The 21,658-nt window shown below is 43.5% G+C and overlaps 1 protein-coding gene across 2 annotated transcripts; it reads left to right on the top strand.

Moving 5' to 3' along the window:
- The first annotated feature begins 2,054 nt into the window (after positions 1 to 2,054).
- On the top strand, positions 2,055 to 21,597 carry LOC129847704 (E3 ubiquitin-protein ligase DTX4-like). Of its 2 annotated transcripts, none has more exons than XM_055915459.1 (5): positions 2,055 to 2,591; positions 16,770 to 16,993; positions 17,180 to 17,241; positions 17,638 to 18,024; positions 18,575 to 21,597. In XM_055915459.1, the coding sequence occupies exons 1-5, from the start codon at positions 2,563 to 2,565 to the stop codon at positions 18,794 to 18,796; spliced, it is 924 nt and encodes a 307-aa protein (XP_055771434.1). In that variant the 5' UTR covers positions 2,055 to 2,562; the 3' UTR covers positions 18,797 to 21,597. The 2 variants fall into 2 exon arrangements, with proteins under 2 accessions (XP_055771434.1, XP_055771435.1); XM_055915460.1 differs by lacking the exon at positions 2,055 to 2,591 and adding an exon at positions 14,615 to 15,427.
- The last annotated feature ends 61 nt before the right edge of the window (positions 21,598 to 21,658 follow it).

The raw sequence follows: 21,658 nt of genomic DNA, 5'->3' as shown, positions 1-21,658 counted from the left end.
TAGAGGAATGAGGGAGTGAAGGAATGAGGGAGTGGAGGAATGAGGGGATGGAGGGAGTGGAGGAATGAGGGGATAGAGGAATGAGGGGATGGAGGAATGAGGGGATGGAGGGAGTGGAGGAATGAGTGGATAGAGGAATGAGGGAGTGGAGGAATGAGGGAGTGGAGGAATGAGGGGATGGAGGGAGTGGAGGAATGAGGGGATGGAGGAATGAGGGGATGGAGGAATGAGGGGATGGAGGAATGAGGGAGTGGAGGAATGAGGGGATAGAGGAATGAGGGAGTGGAGGAATGAGGGAGTGGAGGAATGAGGGGATGGAGGAATGAGGGGATGGAGGGAGGAGTGGAGGAATGAGTGGATAGAGGAATGAGGGAGTGGAGGAATGAGGGGAGTGGAGGAATGAGGGGATGGAGGAATGAGGGGATGGAGGAATGAGGGGATAGAGGAATGAGGGGATAGAGGAATGAGGGGATGGAGGAATGAGGGGCTGGAAGAATGAGGGGATAGAGGAATGAGGGGATGGAGGAATGAGGGGATGGAGGGAGGGGTGGAGGAATGAGGGGATAGAGGAATGAGGGGATGGAGGGATGAGGGGATGGAGGACTGAGGGGATGGAGGAATGAGGGGATGGAGGAATGAGGGGATGGAGGAATGAGGGGATAGAGGAATGAGGGGATGGAGGACTGAGGGGATGGAGGAATGAGGGGATGGAGGAATGAGGGGATGGAGGAATGAGGGGATGGAGGACTGAGGGGATGGAGGAATGAGGGGATGGAGGACTGAGGGGATGGAGGACTGAGGGGAGTGGAGGAATGAGGGGATGGAGGAATGAGGGGATGGAGGACTGAGGGGATGGAGGAATGAGGGAGTGGAGGAATGAGGGAGATGGAGGGAGATGGAGGAATGAGGGGATGGAGGAATGAGGGGATGGAGGAATGAGGGGATGGAGGAATGAGGGGATGGAGGAATGAGGGAGTGGAGGAATGAGGGGATGGAGGGAGGGGAGGAATGAGGGGATGGAGGGAGGGGAGGAATGAGGGGATGGAGGGAGGGGAGGAATGAGGGGATGGAGGGAGTGGAGGAATGAGGGGATGGAGGAATGAGGGGATGGAGGAATGAGGGGCTGGAGGAATGAGGGGATGGAGGAATGAGGGGCTGGAGGAATGAGGGAGTGGAGGAATGAGGGGATGGAGGGAGTGGAGGAATGAGGGGAGGGAGGGAGGAGAATGAGGGATGGAGGGAGTGGAGGAATGAGGGGATGGAGGGAGTGGAGGAATGAGGGGATGGAGGGAGTGGAGAAATGAGGGGATGGAGGGAGTGTGAGAGAGGAGAGCTTGTCTTTCTGCACGCCAGAGGGTCTACGGCCTCCCTCCGTTTCTGTGTCCCCTCTCCCCTACACCCCCCCCCCCCCCTCCAACTCTTCCTTCGCTCCGTTTTTCTCTTTGGGTTTCCCAGGACTCCTGTGTTCTGGGGGCCCATCCCGGGCTCTATTGTGTGCCCCCAAGCATTTCCACGGCAACCTTTGTGACCACATTGAGGCCTAGTCGGCATTAGCAACACAATGCCCGCCTCTGCAGTGGCCAGCCCGGGACGACAGGGTCTGGGCTGGGGGAGCCGTGAGGCGGGTAGAGGGGTTGGTTTGGGGAGTAGAAGGTTAGGGGCGGAGGATGGGAGGTAGAGGGATATATGCATGGGGGGTGAATGGATTTCTGGATAGTGGGGAGTGGGGGGTAGAAGGAAGACAAAAGCAGAAGCCACAGTCATCATTGTAATGCTCCGTCTCGCTCTGTCTTGAGGCTTTTGTCAAGGAGGATCTTGGGGGGTTGGGGAGCAAGAGAGACCTACATTTAGGGAGTTTGGGGGGGTAGACATAGCCAGCCAGACACAGACACTGTCAGATGGAAGGAGGGGGGAGGGAGGGACAAAAGAACAACTCAGCAACTAGCAGAGATTGATCACAATCAGGCACAAGAAATCAGGCCAGGGAGGGAGGGAGGGAGGGAGGGAGGGAGGGAGGGAGGGAGGGAGGGAGGGAGGGAGGGAGAAATAGAGCAAACCTAGATTGTTGATTGTAATACGCAGAGCAGTGTTACGTTGTCTGTCAGTTGTCGCACACACACACAGAGTTGTGAAATTGTTTCAAACTAAGGGGGACACACACACAGAGTTGTGAAATTGTTTCAAACCAAGGGGGACACACACACAGAGAAAGTCAATGTTGATGTCCTCACAAAGCTGCAGGAATGTGTCTCTTTCTTCTAGTGGGGGAGTGTGAGAACGAGAGAGTGAAAACAGAAAGGGTGAGGAAGGGTTTCAGAGGGCTGAGTAAAGAGGACGTTTCAGAGGGCTGAGTAAAGAGGACGTTTCAGAGGGCTGAGTAAAGAGGACGTTTCAGAGGGCTGAGTAAAGAGGACGTTTCAGAGGGCTGAGTAAAGAGGACGTTTCAGAGGGCTGAGTAAAGAGGACGTTTCAGAGGGCTGAGTAAAGAGGACGTTTCAGAGGGCTGAGTAAAGAGGACAGAGACAGTAACACCGTTACCTCACTGTATGGAGACATAATGACATGTTAAATGTCTCTATTTTGGAACTTGTGTGAGTGTAATACTTACTGTTCACTTTTTATTTATTTCACTTTTGTTTATCATTTCACTTGCTTTGGCAATGTTAACATATGTTTCCCATGCCAATAAAACCCTTAAATAGAATTGAATTGAATTGAAGAGTGAAAGAGAGCAAGGGTAATAGAAACTCTGGAAACCAAAAATATGTGTGTGTGTGTGTGTGTGTGTGTGTGTGTGTGTGTGTGTGTGCGCATACTTACACACGAGTGTGTGAGAATGCTTGGGAGTTTGTTGGGTTAGGGTCACTAGGGGTCAAGAGGCTCTCCCACCCCACCCTCCTCTCTCTCTTCTCTCCCACCCCACCCTCCTCTCTTTTCTCCCCCACCCTCCTCTCTCTCTTCTCCCCCACCCTCCACTCTTCTCTCTTCCCTCCTCCACCACCCCCTCCTCTCTCCTCTCTCTTCTCTCCCCCACCCCACCCTCCTCTCTCTCTTCTCTCCTCCACCACCCCCTCCACTCTCTTCTCTCCTCCACCACCCCCTCCACTCTCTTCTCTCCCACCCCACCCTCTCCTCTCTTCCCTCCTCCACCACCCCCCTCCTCTCTCCTCTCTCTTCTCTCCCACCCCACTCTCTCTTCATTCCCCCACCTCCTCCTCTCTCTTCTCTCCCCCACCCCCACCCTCCACTCTCTCTTCTCTCCCACCCCACCCTCCTCTCTCTCTTCTCTCCTCCACCACCCCCTCCACTCCAGACATTCTCCCTCCCCAGTCTCCCTGTCTGTCTGCCCCTCTCCCACTAAGACCGTAGATACACTAACAAACAACCCCAAAGAGAAATCAACTGTGCACTGCAATGTCCACATTCCATCGTCTTCCAAAGACAACTATTAAAGTATGTACACTGAGTGCACTAGGTTGACTAGTACAGTAGTCTTAGTAGATCTAGGATCAGCCTACCTAAATCCTAACCTTAACCAAACTGATCTTAGATCAGGGTTTAGGAGCAACTGCATCCTGTTCAGAAGCAGAAAGTGTGATTCTCTGGGAACCTGAGTTTCTCACCCGGCTGAGATGCAGAGATGCTAATTCAAATATATAATAATGTCATTATTAACTAATTAGCACAGGAGGTGTGTGAGTGAGAGTGAGAGTGTGAGAGTGAGTGAGAGATGGTAGGATATAAAGAAGGGAGAGGAATATACAGATTATACAACAGACAGACTCAGAGGGGAAGAAAGGCCTTGAAAAAGTAAGAGCTCATCTGAGAAAAGAGGAACAGATGAATGAAAGAGAAAGAAACAAATAGAGATATGGGTGAAGGATGTCGACAGAGGAGCGTGGGAAAGACATTCACTTCATTTGTTTCATCTGTGTTTTGGATACTGGGCTCCATGTAGTAAAGGCCCAATGCAGCTGTTTTTATCTCAATACCAAATCATTTCTGGGTAACAATTAGGTACCTTACTCTGATTGTTTCAATGAAAATTGTCTTTAAAAAAAACAAAAATAGCTTCTTAGTAAAGAGCAATTTCTCAAGCAAGAGTTTTGCTAGGACTGTCTGGGAGGGGTCTGAGTGGGGAGGGGAAAACTGAAAACAAGTTGTTATTGGCAGAGAGGTTTGGAACTCTCTTTCTTATTGGTCTTTACAAATGTACCACCTGCTGATGTCACCAAACAGCTCTTACACTAAAAGGGCATTATCATCACTTTCACAAATTCTCAGTATTATTCCAAACTCGTAGCGTGGAGATATACACTGAGTATACAAAACCTTAAGGACACCTCGAACGCGTTCCACAGGGATGCTGGCCCACGTTGACTCCAGTTGTGTTAAGTTGGCTGAATGTCCTTTGGGTGGTGGACCATTCATGATACACACAGGGAACTGTTAAGCGGGAAACACCCAGCAGCGTTGCAGTTCTTGACAAACTGGTGGCACCTACTGCCATACCCCTTTCAAAGGCACTTCAATCTGTTGTCTTACCCATTCACCCTCTGAATGGCACACATACACAATCCATGTCTCAATTGTCACAAGACTTAAAAATCCTTCTTTAACCTGACTCCTCCCCTTCATCTACACTGATTGAAGTGGATTTAACAAGTGACATCAATAAGGGATCATATCTTTCACCTGGATTCACCTGGTCAGTCTATGTCATGGAAAGAGCAGGTGTTCCTAATGTTTTGTACACTCAGTGTATATCATTTTTGGAGGAATGTCACGTTTTTGACTGCACCGAGCCTTTAAGGTCAAATGTGTTTGTGCCTATGTACTGTAGGTGAAGCAGGCCATGTGTTAGTGCCTATGTACTATAGATGAAGCAGGCCATGTGTTTGTGCCTATGTACTGTAGGTGAAGCAGGCCATGTGTTTGTGCCTATGTACTGTAGGTGAAGCAGGCCATGTGTTTGTGCCTATGTACTGTAGGTGAAGCAGGCCATGTGTTAGTGCCTATGTACTATAGGTGAAGCAGGCCGTGTGTTAGTGCCTGTGTACTGTAGGTGAAGCAGGCCATGTGTTAGTGCCTATGTACTATAGGTGAAGCAGGCCGTGTGTTAGTGCCTGTGTACTGTAGGTGAAGCAGGCCATGTGTTTGTGCCTATGTACTGTAGGTGAAGCAGGCCATGTGTTAGTGCCTATGTACTGTAGGTGAAGCAGGCCATGTGTTTGTGCCTATGTACTGTAGGTGAAGCAGGCCATGTGTTAGTGCCTATGTACTGTAGGTGAAGCAGGCCATGTGTTAGTGCCTGTGTACTATAGGTGAAGCAGGCCATGTGTTAGTGAAGAGCTCCTCTATTTAGGGCTTTGTGGAGGTCTACAACAGTGTGTGTAACTATCTGAGTGCAGACATGCTAGTGTGTGTCAGTGTGTCTGCATCACAGGTGGTTGGTGGCACCTTAAATGGGGAGGACAGACTCGTGGTAATGACTGGTGCAGAATCAGTGGAATGGTATCAAACACATCTAACACATGGTTTCCATGGTTTCCAGGTGTTTGATGCCATTCCGTTCGCTCCGTTCCGGACATTATTCTGAGCCGTCCTTCCCTCAGCAGCCTCCACTGGTCTGAGTGGGTACATGTGTGTGTGTCAGTGTGTCTGAGTGGGTACATGTGTGTGTCAGTGTGTCTGAGTGGGTACATGTGTGTGTCAGGTCCCGTGTGGCTCAGTTGGTAGAGCATGGCGCTTGCAACGCCAGGGTTGTGGGTTCAATTCCCACGGGGGACCAGGGTTCAATTCCCATGGGGGGACCAGGATGAATATGTATGAACTTTCCAATTTGTAAGTCGCTCTGGATAAGAGCGTCTGCTAAATGACTTAAATGTAAATGTATATATGGTGGATTACACCTATGGTCTCTAGTTGCTGTGTGTGTAATGATGAGTGGTTGTCTCTCTCTGTCTCTCTCTCTCATACTCTCTCTCTGTCTCTCTCTCTCATACTCTGTCTCTCACTCTCTCTCTCATACTCTGTCTCTGTCTCTCTCACACATTTACATACTCTCTCTCTGTCTCATACACTCTCTCTCATACTCTCTGTCTTTGTCTCTCTCTGTCTCTCTCTCACATACTCTCTCTCTCTGTCTCTCTCCCACATACTCTCTCTCTGTCTCTGTCCCTGTCTCTGTCTCTGCCTCTGTCTCTCTGTCTCTCTTGCTTTTCTTTCATTCATGGTTTAGGGTTGTACACTGGTCATTCACTCTCTGACTCACTCATTGTTCCAGGTGTGTGTGTGTGTGTGTGTGTGTGTGTGTCAGTAGGACAGCTGGGAATTGTGTTAATGCATTGTAGATAAGCTGGGGCTCAAACGAGACTAAACCTTCTCCACAGTGCATTTCTACCTCACAATAACCGTCACGTTGCACGGTCAGCGGTCTCGTACAGCTTACTGTAGTATTAATAACCTCACTGACTGGTTCCTGTCTCCATCATCATTCAGCTCAGGCCTGGTCACAGGTCGAATAGGCCATTCAGCACTTAACATGACCCCAAGTTGTCAACAACGCTGACTTGAGGTCAGACTGGATCTACTGTAAACTCTTAGAGAAGAAGAAGCTACCTAGAACCATGAGGGTTGTTCAACTGCCCCCATAGGAGAACCCTCTGAAAAACATTTTTTGGGGTTCCAAGTGGAACCTTTTTCACCACCAAAGGGTTCTTCCTGAAAAAATCTATACAGTTACATGGGGATATCATTTTTGACGATATATCGAATGGTATTGTTTTGACTATCGCAATATATATATTTTACCCCCCTTTTTCTCCCCAATTAGGATCTAGTCTCATCGCTGTAACTCCCCAACGGGCTCGGGAGGCGAAGGTGGAGTCATGCGTCCTCTGAAACATGACCCGCCTAACCACCCTTCTTAACACCCGCAGTCCCTATGGCTGAAACATGTCCCGCCTAACCACCCTTCTTAACACCCACAGTCCCTATGGCTGAAACATGACCCGCCTAACCACCCTTCTTAACACCCACAGTCCCTATGGCTGAAACATGTCCCGCCTAACCACCCTTCTTAACACCCGCAGTCCCTATGGCTGAAACATGACCCGCCTAACCACCCTTCTTAATTAACACCCACAGTCCCTATGGCTGAAACATGTCCTGCCTAACCACCCTTCTTAACACCCGCAGTCCCTATGGCTGAAACATGTCCCGCCTAACCACCCTTCTTAATTAACACCCGCAGTCCCTATGGCTGAAACATGTCCCGCCTAACCACCCTTCTTAACACCCGCAGTCCCTATGGCTGAAACATGACCCGCCTAACCACCCTTCTTAACACCCACAGTCCCTATGGCTGAAACATGTCCCGCCTAACCACCCTTCTTAACACCCACAGTGTTACAGCCTGGGATCAAACCCAGGTCTGTAGTGACGCCTCAAGCAGTGCGCTGCAGTGCCGTAGACCGCTGCGCCACTCAGGAGGCCCTCGCAATATTATTTTAGCGCCAGCTGCCTCAAAACTCCAGTGTTCTTCCTTCATAGCTTGTTCTCCATCTTCTTCTTCAATAGGGAGACATTTTGTTTCCATCACTTTCATCTCCATGACTGATTAAAACTCATGTTCTCCTGGCTCTCTCTTGTCCCTCCGCAGCAGACATGTGGTGAGCAATATGTTTGGAGCATCGCATTGCAATGAAATCACAGTAGCGAACCGCAGTACTTTTAGAATCGTGAGAATCATGAGAATTGTAATACATATGGTATCATGATAATATTGTTTCGTGCGGTCCCTGGCGATTCCCAGCCCTACACACACACACACACACACACACACACACACACACACACACACACACACACACACACACACACACACACACACACACACACACACACACACACACACACACACACACACACACACACACACACACACACACAGTGAGTCACTCACTCAGTGACTGTGACAACTGCAGGGAGGGTTAACCAAAAGCCTCTTAGCTCCAACTCAAAGCTTGTTAAGGCAGAACCCTGAACCGGAAGCTACAGATGATGATGAGGATGATGATGACAGTCACCTGCCACCAGTCCCTTTCACTGTCCTCCTGACTGTCCTCCTGTCTTCCTGTCTGTCTTCCTGTCTGTCTGTCTGTCTGTCCCCGTGGACCCGCTAGGTAGTGGCTTGTGGACCTGTTAGGTAGTGGCTTGTGGATCTGTTAGGTAGTGGCTTGTGGACCTGTTAGGTAGTGGCTTGTGGATCTGTTAGGTAGTGGCTTGTGGACCTGTTAGGTAGTGGCTTGTGGATCTGTTAGGTAGTGGCTTGTGGATCTGTAAGGTAGTGGCTTGTGGATCTGTAAGGTAGTGGCTTGTGGATCTGTTAGGTAGTGGCTTGTGGATCTGTAAGGTAGTGGCTTGTGGATCTGTAAGGTAGTGGCTTGTGGATCTGTAAGGTAGTGGCTTGTGGATCTGTTAGGTAGTGGCTTGTGGACCTGTTAGGTAGTGGCTTGTGGATCTGTTAGGTAGTGGCTTGTGGACCTGTTAGGTAGTGGCTTGTGGATCTGTTAGGTAGTGGCTTGTGGATCTGTTAGGTAGTGGCTTGTGGATCTGTAAGGTAGTGGCTTGTGGATCTGTTAGGTAGTGGCTTGTGGATCTGTTAGGTAGTGGCTTGTGGATCTGTTAGGTAGTGGCTTGTGGATCTGTTAGGTAGTGGCTTGTGGATCTGTTAGGTAGTGGCTTGTGGATCTGTAAGGTAGTGGCTTGTGGATCTGTAAGGTAGTGGCTTGTGGATCTGTTAGGTAGTGGCTTGTGGACCTGTTAGGTAGTGGCTTGTGGATCTGTTAGGTAGTGGCTTGTGGACCTGTTAGGTAGTGGCTTGTGGATCTGTTAGGTAGTGGCTTGTGGATCTGTTAGGTAGTGGCTTGTGGATCTGTAAGGTAGTGGCTTGTGGATCTGTTAGGTAGTGGCTTGTGGATCTGTTAGGTAGTGGCTTGTGGATCTGTTAGGTAGTGGCTTGTGGATCTGTTAGGTAGTGGCTTGTGGATCTGTTAGGTAGTGGCTTGTGGACCTGTTAGGTAGTGGCTTGTGGACCTGTTAGGTAGTGGCTTGTGGAGCTTTTAAACTGTTAAACTTTTAAACCATCTATAACTATTATTACTATACTACCATCTATAACTATTATTACTATACTACCATCTATATCTATTACTACTATATATACCATCACTACATACCATCTATAACTATTATTACTATACCACCATCACTACATACCATCTATAACTATTATTACTATACTACCATCTATAACTGTTATTACTATACTACCATCTATAACTATTATTACTATACTACCATCTATATCTATTATTACTATACTACCATCTATAACTATTATTACTATACTACCATCTATATCTATTATTACTATACTACCATCTATATCTATTATTACTATACTACCATCTATAACTATTATTACTATACTACCATCTATATCTATTATTACTATACTACCATCTATAACTAGTATTACTATACTACCATCTATAACTATTATTACTATACTACCATCTATATCTATTATTACTATACTACCATCTATAACTAGTATTACTATACTACCATCACTACATACCATCTATAACTAGTATTACTATACTACCATCACTACATACCATCTATAACTACTATTACTATACTACCATCACTACATACCATCTATAACTATTATTACTATAATACCATCACTACATACCATCTATAACTATTATTACTATAATACCATCACTACATACCATCTATAACTATTATTACTATACTACCATCTATAACTATTATTACTATACTACCATCACTACATACCATCTATAACTATTATTACTATACTACCATCACTACATACCATCTATATCTATTATTACTATAATACCATCTATAACTATTATTACTATACTACCATCACTACATAACATCTATATCTATTATTACTATAATACCATCTATAACTATTATTACTATACTACCATCACTACATACCATCTATAACTATTATTACTATACTACCATCTATAACTATTATTACTATACTACCATCACTACATACCATCTATAACTATTATTACTATACTACCATCTATAACTATTATTACTTTAATACCATCACTACATACCATCTATAACTATTATTACTATACTACCATCACTACATACCATCTATAACTATTATTACCATAATACCATCACTACATAACATCTATAACTATTATTACTATACTACCATCACTACATACCATCTATAACTATTACTACTATACTACCATCTATATCTATTACTACTATAATACCATCACTACATACCATCTATAACTATTATTACTATACTACCATCACTACATACCATCTATAACTATTATTACTATACTACCATCACTACATAACATCTATATCTATTATTACTATAATACCATCTATAACTATTATTACTATACTACCATCACTACATAACATCTATATCTATTATTACTATAATACCATCTATAACTATTATTACTATACTACCATCTATAACTATTATTACTATACTACCATCTATAACTATTATTACTATACTACCATCTATAACTATTATTACTATACTACCATCACTACATACCATCTATAACTATTATTACCATAATACCATCACTACATACCATCTATAACTATTATTACTATACTACCATCTGTAACTATTATTACTATACTACCATCACTACATACCATCTATAACTATTATTACTATACTACCATCACTACATACCATCTATAACTATTATTACCATAATACCATCACTACATACCATCTATAACTATTATTACCATAATACCATCACTACATACCATCTATAACTATTATTACTATAATACCATCACTACATACCATCTATATCTATTATTACTATACTACCATCACTACATACCATCTATAACTATTATTACTATACTACCATCTATATCTATTATTACTATACTACCATCTATAACTATTATTACTATAATACCATCACTACATACCATCTATAACTATTATTACTATAGTACCATCACTACATACCATCTATAACTATTATTACTATACTACCATCTATAACTAGTATTACTATACTACCATCACTACATACCATCTATAACTATTACTACTATACTGCCATCTATATCTATTATTACTATACTACCATCACTACATGCCATCTATAACTATTATTACTATACTACCATCACTACATACCATCTATAACTATTATTACTATACTACCATCACTACATACCATCTATAACTATTACTACTATACTACCATCTATAACTAGTATTACTATACTACCATCACTACATACCATCTATAACTATTATTACTATACTACCATCTATAACTAGTATTACTATAATACCATCACTACATACCATCTATAACTATTATTACCATAATACCATCACTACATACCATCTATAACTATTATTACTATACTACCATCACTACATACCATCTATAACTATTATTACTATAATACCATCACTACATACCATCTATAACTATTATTACTATACTACCATCACTACATACCATCTATAACTGTTACTACTATAATACCATCACTACATACCATCTATAACTATTATTACTATACTACCATCTATATCTATTATTACTATACTACCATCTATAACTGTTACTACTATAATACCATCACTACATACCATCTATAACTATTATTACTATACTACCATCACTACATACCATCTATAACTATTATTACTATACTACCATCACTACATACCATCTATAACTATTATTACCATAATACCATCACTACATACCATCTATAACTATTATTACCATAATACCATCACTACATACCATCTATAACTATTATTACTATAATACCATCACTACATACCATCTATATCTATTATTACTATACTACCATCTATAACTATTATTACTATACTACCATCACTACATACCATCTATAACTATTATTACTATACTACCATCACTACATACCATCTATAACTATTATTACTATACTACCATCTATAACTATTATTACTATACTACCATCACTACATACCATCTATAACTATTATTACTATACTACCATCACTACATACCATCTATAACTATTATTACTATACTACCATCTATAACTATTATTACTATACTACCATCACTACATACCATCTATAACTATTATTACCATAATACCATCACTACATACCATCTATAACTATTATTACCATAATACCATCACTACATACCATCTATAACTATTATTACCATAATACCATCACTACATAACATCTATAACTATTATTACCATAATACCATCACTACATACCATCTATAACTATTATTACTATACTACCATCTATAACTGTTATTACTATACTACCATCTATAACTATTATTACTATACTACCATCTATAACTATTATTACCATAATACCATCACTACATACCATCTATAACTAGTATTACTATAATACCATCACTACATACCATCTATAACTGTTATTACTATACTACCATCTATAACTATTATTACCATAATACCATCACTACATACCATCTATAACTAGTATTACTATAATACCATCACTACATACCATCTATAACTGTTATTACTATACTACCATCTATAACTATTATATCTATACTACCATCTATATCTATTATTACTATACTACCATCTATAACTATTATTACCATAATACCATCACTACATACCATCTATAACTGTTATTACTATACTACCATCTATAACTATTATTACTATACTACCATCTATATCTATTATTACTATACTACCATCTATAACTATTATTACTATACTACCATCACTACATACCATCTATAACTATTATTACTATACTACCATCACTACATACCATCTATAACTATTATTACTATACTACCATCACTACATACCATCTATAACTATTATTACTATACTACCATCACTACATACCATCTATAACTATTATTACCATAATACCATCACTACATACCATCTATAACTAGTATTACTATACTACCATCACTACATACCATCTATAACTATTATTACTATACTACCATCTATAACTAGTATTACTATACTACCATCTATAACTATTATTACTATACTACCATCTATAACTATTATTACCATAATACCATCACTACATACCATCTATAACTATTATTACTATACTACCATCACTACATACCATCTATAACTATTATTACTATACTACCATCTATAACTAGTATTACTATACTACCATCTATAACTATTATTACTATACTACCATCTATAACTATTATTACCATAATACCATCACTACATACCATCTATAACTATTATTACCATAATACCATCACTACATACCATCTATAACTATTATTACCATAATACCATCACTACATACCATCTATAACTATTATTACCATAATACCATCACTACATACCATCTATAACTATTATTACTATACTACCATCACTACATAACATCTATAACTATTATTACTATACTACCATCACTACATACCATCTATAACTATTATTACTATACTACCATCTATATCTATTATTACTATACTACCATCTATAACTATTATTACCATAATACCATCACTACATACCATCTATAACTATTATTACCATAATACCATCACTACATACCATCTATAACTATAATTACCATAATACCATCACTACATACCATCTATAACTGTTACTACTATAATACCATCACTACATACCATCTATAACTATTATTACTATACTACCATCACTACATACCATCTATAACTATTATTACTATACTACCATCTATAACTATTATTACTATACTACCATCTATAACTATTATTACTATACTACCATCACTACATACCATCTATAACTATTATTACTATACTACATAGTATGCACAGTATGTAAACATGCAATATAGGTTACACAAAAGCAATGATGTCTAAGCCTTGGTGGGTCACAACACGAGGAACAAAGCTCCCAGGCTCTGCCCTCCTGCCGTGTCCGTGTGGTTGCTACCAGCGACAGTAACTCACAGCTCTCAGAGCGACTGGCTAATTGCATGTCGGGAAGCAACAAAACGAACAACAAACCCCGTTTGTGATGTGTGGCAGTGCAGGAGGAACAGCGTGGGGATAAACTCTTGTGTTTGATCATATTTGCCATTCTAAATGACCCCCCCTCCCCACGTCGAGGGGAGATGTAGCATGGTTAGTTAGACTCATTTCCACAACTTCTGCTGGGGTGTAGCCTATACAGTACCGTTTACACAGGGGAAGCTCTGTAGTTAATATAACACTCGTCATTTAAAAGACCAGGTCGGGTCGTGTCAAGACTGGGTTGTGTTGTGGTCAAGTTTGTTGTTCATTATTAGGGATTTCCCAGTTCCCTGTGTGTGTGTGTGTGTGTGTGTGTGTGTGTGTGTGTGTGTGTGTGTGTGTGTGTGTGTGTGTGTGTGTGTGTGTGTGTGTGTGTGTGTGTGTGTGTGTGTGTGTGTGTGTGTGTGTGTGTGTGTGTGTGTGTGTGTGTGTGTGTGTGTGTGTGTGTTTCCGTAAGTGGTTTGTCAGGGTGGTATTAGTCAATAGAGCCGGTGACGTGGTGAAGGTAATCCATGATCCTGTGTGTGTGTGTGTGTGATGTGATGCTCACTGTCAGTTCTGTGACGTCTCCTCTCTCTGAGGTCACTGGCCAGCAGATGGAAACTCATGGATTACATATATAAGACAGGAGACACACACACTCTCGGTCCGATTCACACACTGCTTCTAGGACAGAGGGAGAGGAGGAGGTCTGTAGAGAGGAAGAATAGAAACTGAGTCCAGCTCAGAGAGACAGAAAAGGTTTGCGTAGCAGCCAAGTCAAGCTGTGAGAGAGAGAGAAAGAAATAGAGAGAGAGAGAGAAAGAAATAGAGAGAGAGAGAGAGAAAGAAATAACGAGAGAGAGAGAGAGAAAGAAATAACGAGAGAGAGAGAGAGAAAGAAATAACGAGAGAGAGAGAGAGAAAGAAATAACGAGAGAGAGAGAGAGAAAGAAATAGAGAGAGAGAGAGAAAGAAATAGAGAGAGAGAGAGAGAGAGAGAGAGAGAAAGAAATAACGAGAGAGAAAGAAATAGAGAGAGAAAGAAATAGAGAGAGAGAGAGAGAGAGAAATAACGAGAGAGAGAGAAAGAAATAGAGAGAGAGAGAAATAAATAAAGAGAGACCTTCTTTAGCTTCTCATTGACACATCCCAAGTGTTTCTCTGTTGGTGAACAGAAAGGAAATCGATTCCTCCGTGATTCCTTTTCTTGTCCTTTATTACTTAACTGATTGTGCCGGGACTGACCTCTGTGGGAGAATGACAATCCTCACGTCCTTTATGTGAGTATCCATCCCTAGGAAAAACTGTGTGCTCGAGTGTTTTTCTATGCGCTTTTGTTTGTGTGTGTGTGTGTGTGTGTGTGTGTGTGTGTGTGTGTGTGTGTGTGTGTGTGTGTGTGTGTGTGTGTGTGTGTGTGTGTGTGTGTGTGTGTGTGTGTGTGTGTGTGTGTGTGTGTGTGTGTGTGTGTGTGTGAGTGAACTGCTGCCGATTTTATCGACAATGTAGGATTACCAAGGACAACACACTCCGGGCGTGATCAGATCATCATATCATATCTCACTGCTCCGATATCGTTGACACTCAAAGGCTGTGTTGTCTGTGGTAAAAGTAGATGATCTGGGGAACTTGAGTATAGTACAATATCTTTGGTGTGAATGACACAGATGCTCTACCTGGACTCTAGAATGGTAGAGTAGCTATTGGCGCGTTCTAGAATCATCCAGAAATATGTCAAAGGACAAACAATAGGTGATTGTCTGAATGACACCGTCAGAGCCGTATATAGCTGGAGGCCTCCTACGTGGGCTCTGGTCAGGCGTAGCTCGCTCTGTATGGAATAGGGCGCCACTTAGACCCAACCGGTGTTCTCTGAAACGTACCGGCTAGACAGAGGATATCTGGCAGTACCATCTATGGTATGAGTCTTTGACCCAGATCAGGAGACTGGCCTCGGGGCCACACACACACACAGAGAGACACCACAGGCTCTCGCTCTCTCACACACACACACACACACACACACACACACACACACACACACACACACACACACACACACACACACACACACACACACACACACACACACACACACACACACAGCCACACATAGAAATAGATTATTCTAATTTTATGGGCACACACACACAGGTCATTGGCTCCTGGACATTTTTTGAATTAGTCACATGCAGCAGCTGGTCGTAGTAGGTGAGGTGTTGTTGCCAATAGAGATTACATCTGGCCCGTGTACACCTCCTGAACGGCTGCTTCCCAAATGGCACCCTATTCCCTACATAGTGCACTACTTTGGACCAGAGCCCTATACGTAGTGCGCTATCTATGGTGGGGTGTCATTTGGGACAGACTTCTCCACCTGTCTATACTGTAGGTGGCTTGGTTTACGTCTTGTAATCACACGGACTAGGCTCGTCCCAACCCTGTGTGGGGGTCAGCAGTAAGCCTGCTGTATTTCTGTCTGTTAGTGTCAGGGAGGGTTTGTTTACTGCAGGTTCTGTAACAACTGATCCTAGGTTAGCGCTGCAACTCCCAGAGTCTTCCCAGGCGCGTGTTTGGTGAGATGTTAGTGTGTAACCAGCCGTGTGGTTCCCCGTTGTGTTTCAGCGTGCCCACTGTCCCAGTGAAGAACCTCAGTGGGAACAGCCCGGTCCACCCAGCGCTGGCCGGTATCACTGGGATCCTGATGAGCGCTGCGGGGTTCCCTGTGTGTCTCACCCGCCCCCCCAAACTGGTGCTGCACCCCCCGCCCGTCAGCAAGAGGGACATCAAGCCCGTCCCCGGCCTGGGCCACTGCTACCGCAAGACCACCAAGAAACAGGCCCGCAAAGGTACGATGGGACACACTATAAAACCAGCACTAATATATAGGCCTATACACACACACCTGTACCGGTCACACACACACACATATGAACACACAGACAGACACCTCTATACACAACTTGATTACATTGTGTGGAAGGTTTCTGCTCAACACACTCATATGTTCTCTCTCCTTCTCTCTCTCTCTCCAGGTAAGACAACAGAGGAGGTGGTGAAGCAGTATCTTCAGAAAGTCAGGATAGCAACAGAGGAGGTGAGACCTGTTCTCTCCACTCATTGGTTAAGTCTGAAATGACACCCTATGCCCTGTAAAGTGTCATACGTTTGACCAGGGCCCATAGGGATCAGACAATATGATGTCATTTGGGACGCAGCCATTATCATCACAACACATTATCTGTTGAAGGAAATGCGATAGCCAAGTACATATTTAAAGAAAGACCTGCACACTGCTCTGGCCTGTAACACTTTCATTGATTAACATTACCTATTGGCCAGTTCGCCTTCGTCAGCGCTTTCAAGAATCTTATTGAATGATTCCTACTCACCTGCAACAGGCTGACTCAGCTGTGTGGGTGCTTTTGCTATTTTGGAGAGCTAAGTACTTATAGGTTGGCTAAGGATCCCTCCTATCTCCTCCTCTCCTCAGGACTGTACCATCTGTATGGAGGCCCTCGGGGGGCCGTCAGGCTACAAGGGTGGTGACTTCATCGGTCGCCTGGCCCAGTGTGGGCACCAGTACCACCTCCAGTGTCTGGTGGCCATGTACAACAACGGCAATAAAGATGGCAGCCTGCAGTGCCCCACCTGCAAAACCATCTACGGCGTGAAGACGGGCAACCAGCCGCCCGGGAAGATGGAGTACCACGTCATCCCCCACTCGCTGCCCGGCCACCCCGACTGCAAGACCATCCGCGTCATCTACAACGTCCTGCCTGGCATCCAAGGCCCAGAGCACCCCAACCCAGGCAAGCCCTTTACAGCCAGAGGGTTCCCTCGCCACTGCTACCTCCCAGACAGCGAGAAGGGACGCAAGGTAAGAACCTACGCGTTGACATATTCCATTGTAGCAGATACTGTTGTCCAGTACAACTCAAAGCTTTCTGGATTTTAGCCCAATCTTTGCCCTTTTCAAATCCGGGACGTTTTCCCTTGAATTTGTGTCAGTATCGGGGGAACTCTGTAAGTTGAAGTTATGGATCCGTCTCTAACCATCTCACCTCCTTCTTTCTCACCTCCTTTTCCCTCTCTTCCTCCATGTCCTCTCCTTCCAAGTCCTCTCCCTCTCTCCCTCCACCTTCTCTCCCTCCACGTCCTCTCCCTCTCTCCCCCCACCTGCTCTCCCTCTCTCCCCCACCTCCTCTCCCTCCACGTCCTCTCCCTCTCTCCCCCCACCTCCTCTCCTGCCACGTCCTCTCCCTCTCTCCCTCCACCTTCTTTCCCTCCACCTCCTCTCCCTCCACCTCTCCCCCCACCTCCTCTCCCTCCACGTCCTCTGCCTCTCTCCCCCCACCTCCTCTCCCTCCACGTCCTCTCTCTCTCTCCCCCCACCTCCTCTCCCTCCACGTCCTCTCTCTCTCCCCCAGGTACTCAGACTCCTGCTGACCACGTGGGACCGGCGCCTGGTCTTCTCGGTGGGCACGTCCAGCACCACGGGCGAGTCGGACACGGTCATCTGGAACGAGGTGCACCACAAGACGGAATTCGGCTCCAACCTCACGGGCCACGGCTACCCCGACCCTAGCCACCTAGACAACGTCCTGGATGAACTGAAAGCACAGGGCATCACCGAGGAAGAGGAGCAATGATAGGAGGAAGAGGAGGAGACAGGACGATTAATTAATTCAGACTCTACCAGCACTTAAATGGGGTGGCGGTTTGGTGTAGAGGGGAAAGGTCCAATTACATTTTGGAAGATTTTCTGAAGATGCTGATTGATTGGAGGGTTCTAGAGTTTTGATAAATCACACAAGCACACAACGGAGTGTTAGGGTGTTTGTTTGAGTGATGGCACAGGAGAGAGGGAACGAGAGAGAGAAATAGGCTCAGGCTTTGTTTAGATTTGACTGTGGTCAAAATGATGACTACACTGGTATAGTTAGGTACTAGCTAAATAAAATACAAAGAGTTGAGACGCGGTACTAAGTTATTTACTAACTAATTTACACTACTGAAAGAAAGAGAGAGAGGAGAGAGAGAGAGAGAAAAGGATAGAAGAGATCAAGAGACTGAGGGAGAGAAAGGACAAAGATTGAGAGATGTGAAAGGGAGGGGGAAGGGCATTAAGAAAAGAGGAAGAGAATAGAGCGAGAAAACAAGAGAGAGAAGATGGCAAGAGAATGTAGCTAGTATTAAATAGGAGTAGGGTAAATTAACTTAAAAATGGTACTACTTTAGCAGAGACACAGGAAGAGAGTGAGAGAAAGAAAGAGGGAGAGAGAGAGGGGGGAGGGAGAGAAAGGGGAGAGAGACAGACGTGCCTATAGTAACCACCTGCTTGAATTTGATTATCAAGTGGCTTGTGTCCGTTCTGACTGTTTGTATGTGTAGTCAGACGCCACCTAGTGTCCACGTGTTTTTGAAGAACAAAACAAACAAATCACCCATTTCTTTTTATAATGATACTCCACTTATATTTGTCATTATTATTTTCATGTAACATCATTCCATGCGTCATACCTCTTTACATATATTTCAACGTTTTATTTTATACACTGAATGATTTGAAGTTGTGGATGTTGAATGTTACTGCTACGATACGATGGCAGTTAGCCCAGAAGATATATATGGTACTATCCATAAAACAACCTTGATGGATACTGGAAATGACTTCTTTCCCTTCCTTTTCCTGTCTTGCTGTTTGTACTGTATGTACCCGTTGTATGTATGGAAAGGGGGACATGTCAATAAAAGGAGTGCTGCTGACTTTTATAAAGGAGACGAGCATTTTGAGATTCCCTGGGAAGACGCACTTGAGAAATGGGCCATGATATGAGCCGCCAGTGTTTGAAACCAGGTGAGGAGACACCAGGAACCCAGAACTTAAAGATTGGACAGGTCGTGGTGTGTTGGTGGGTGAAGAGGGAGTCCGAGAAGGAACATAATAGCCTGTGAAGAAGAACTGAGTTTTACCATTGCATTAATCATCAGACTAAAACCAATAAATACCTCACTATTATACAAACAACATGCGTAGCATATCCACACTGTAAAGGATATACAAAATGTCTGCCTCCATTTCATTGGCTGGATTGGCTTCAATGCAACTGATTGGGTGGGCAGTGTATTGACATTCTTGTGTAGAATGTCGTTAGAACGCGTCTACCTCCTGCCGGCGAACAGTGTCTTTGGTCTTACTCCTTATGGAGGCCCTGTGCATCACCGGCCACTACGCCTGTCCAGTCTCAGAGTTGGGTCTATGTTGTGTGTGTGAGTTAATGCATATAACGTATGCATGCCTTTCTACATGACATGCGTTTTAATGTGTACTGTTTGTACACCAACGTGTTTTGAGGTATGATTCTGTTACTTAACAGCACACTTTGTCGCTTTTATCCCATTAATATCACGATCCGCTTTTCTGTTCTTTCTTTCTTTTACATTGTCTGTTAGTTAACTTTTTAAAAAAGAACAATAATAAAGTGTTAACAGTTGTCTTGATCAAATGGTATATTCAGCTCTTTCTCATTTTGTACATAAGCGTTAGTGTCTGTCATTTTTTTTGTCAAATCTTTCTTACGGTTGAGTCGACAAGAGATAGTACTTTTCTCAACGGTGTACAGAAGGTCTGTATACTAAGTGTATTTTCATTGTGAATTTAAAGGAATTTGAAGGTAGACTTTTTCTGACTGTATAATGTAATGTACTTTTATACCAAGCCGCTAAGGGTGGCCATCCCTCGTGGAGACCTACCGCATGTGGAGGCTTTTGTTCCAGCTCTGCTTTACCGTTGCCTGACGACTCATCCTGAATTGAATTATGCTTCTCTATCGATCACTCCATAGGGTAGGGATGGGCAACTCCAGTCCTCTGGGGCCATCCCTCACAAACACAACTGATTAAGCTAATTGCGATGTAAACTGAAGATGAATTATTTGTGGCTTATTGGACTGTGTTAGCTGGGCGGAAACCAAAACGTGCACCCCTTGGGGTCTGGAGTTTGGGAAATGCTGCTCTAGGCCCAACCCATCTCAATCTACTAACAGTCTGCTCATCGGGGAACCTTGGTTAGCGGAATCAGGTGTGGTATAGCAGGGCTGGAACAAAAGCCTGCGCCCCCAGCCTTTCAGGGCGAGGGTTTGCCAGCCCTTCCCTATGTCCCCTTTCCCCATTCAGATGACCCAGTTCATCCTCTACTACAACCTCAACTACAACCTCACTTTTACAACCTCACTTTTGATGTGTACAGTCTTGACACAGCATCCCTTCATCGTTGTCCAATTGTTTGTTTGAGGGGAACATGAGAGGTGTTTTACCTCATTCTTGGTGAGGAGGTTGGGAAGGGTGCTGGGTGTAGTGAATAATAAGTGATGCATTAAAGAAATATGTACCCACACCAAAAACAATTGCTGGAATACGAATGATTAATACAAATAAAGAATCGAATGAAGAGTTGCTTGTTTTTGATTTGATTTCCTGTTCTGAAATATAGGCTGACTGATTGCACTGAT

The sequence above is a fragment of the Salvelinus fontinalis genome, unplaced genomic scaffold (assembly GCF_029448725.1).
Source record: "Salvelinus fontinalis isolate EN_2023a unplaced genomic scaffold, ASM2944872v1 scaffold_0935, whole genome shotgun sequence".
NCBI lineage: Eukaryota > Metazoa > Chordata > Actinopteri > Salmoniformes > Salmonidae > Salvelinus > Salvelinus fontinalis.
The sequence above is the reverse complement of the archived record's forward strand: the minus strand, read 5'-3'. Positions and strand labels throughout refer to the sequence as shown.

Coding starts and splice junctions, on each gene's coding strand:
- LOC129847704 (XM_055915459.1), top strand. CDS start 2,563: ATGTTAAATGTCTCTATTTTGGAACTTGT. Junction 16,994..17,179: donor CAAGAAACAGGCCCGCAAAG/GTACGATGGGAC, acceptor CTCTCTCTCCAG/GTAAGACAACAGAGGAGGTG. Junction 17,242..17,637: donor TCAGGATAGCAACAGAGGAG/GTGAGACCTGTT, acceptor TCCTCTCCTCAG/GACTGTACCATCTGTATGGA.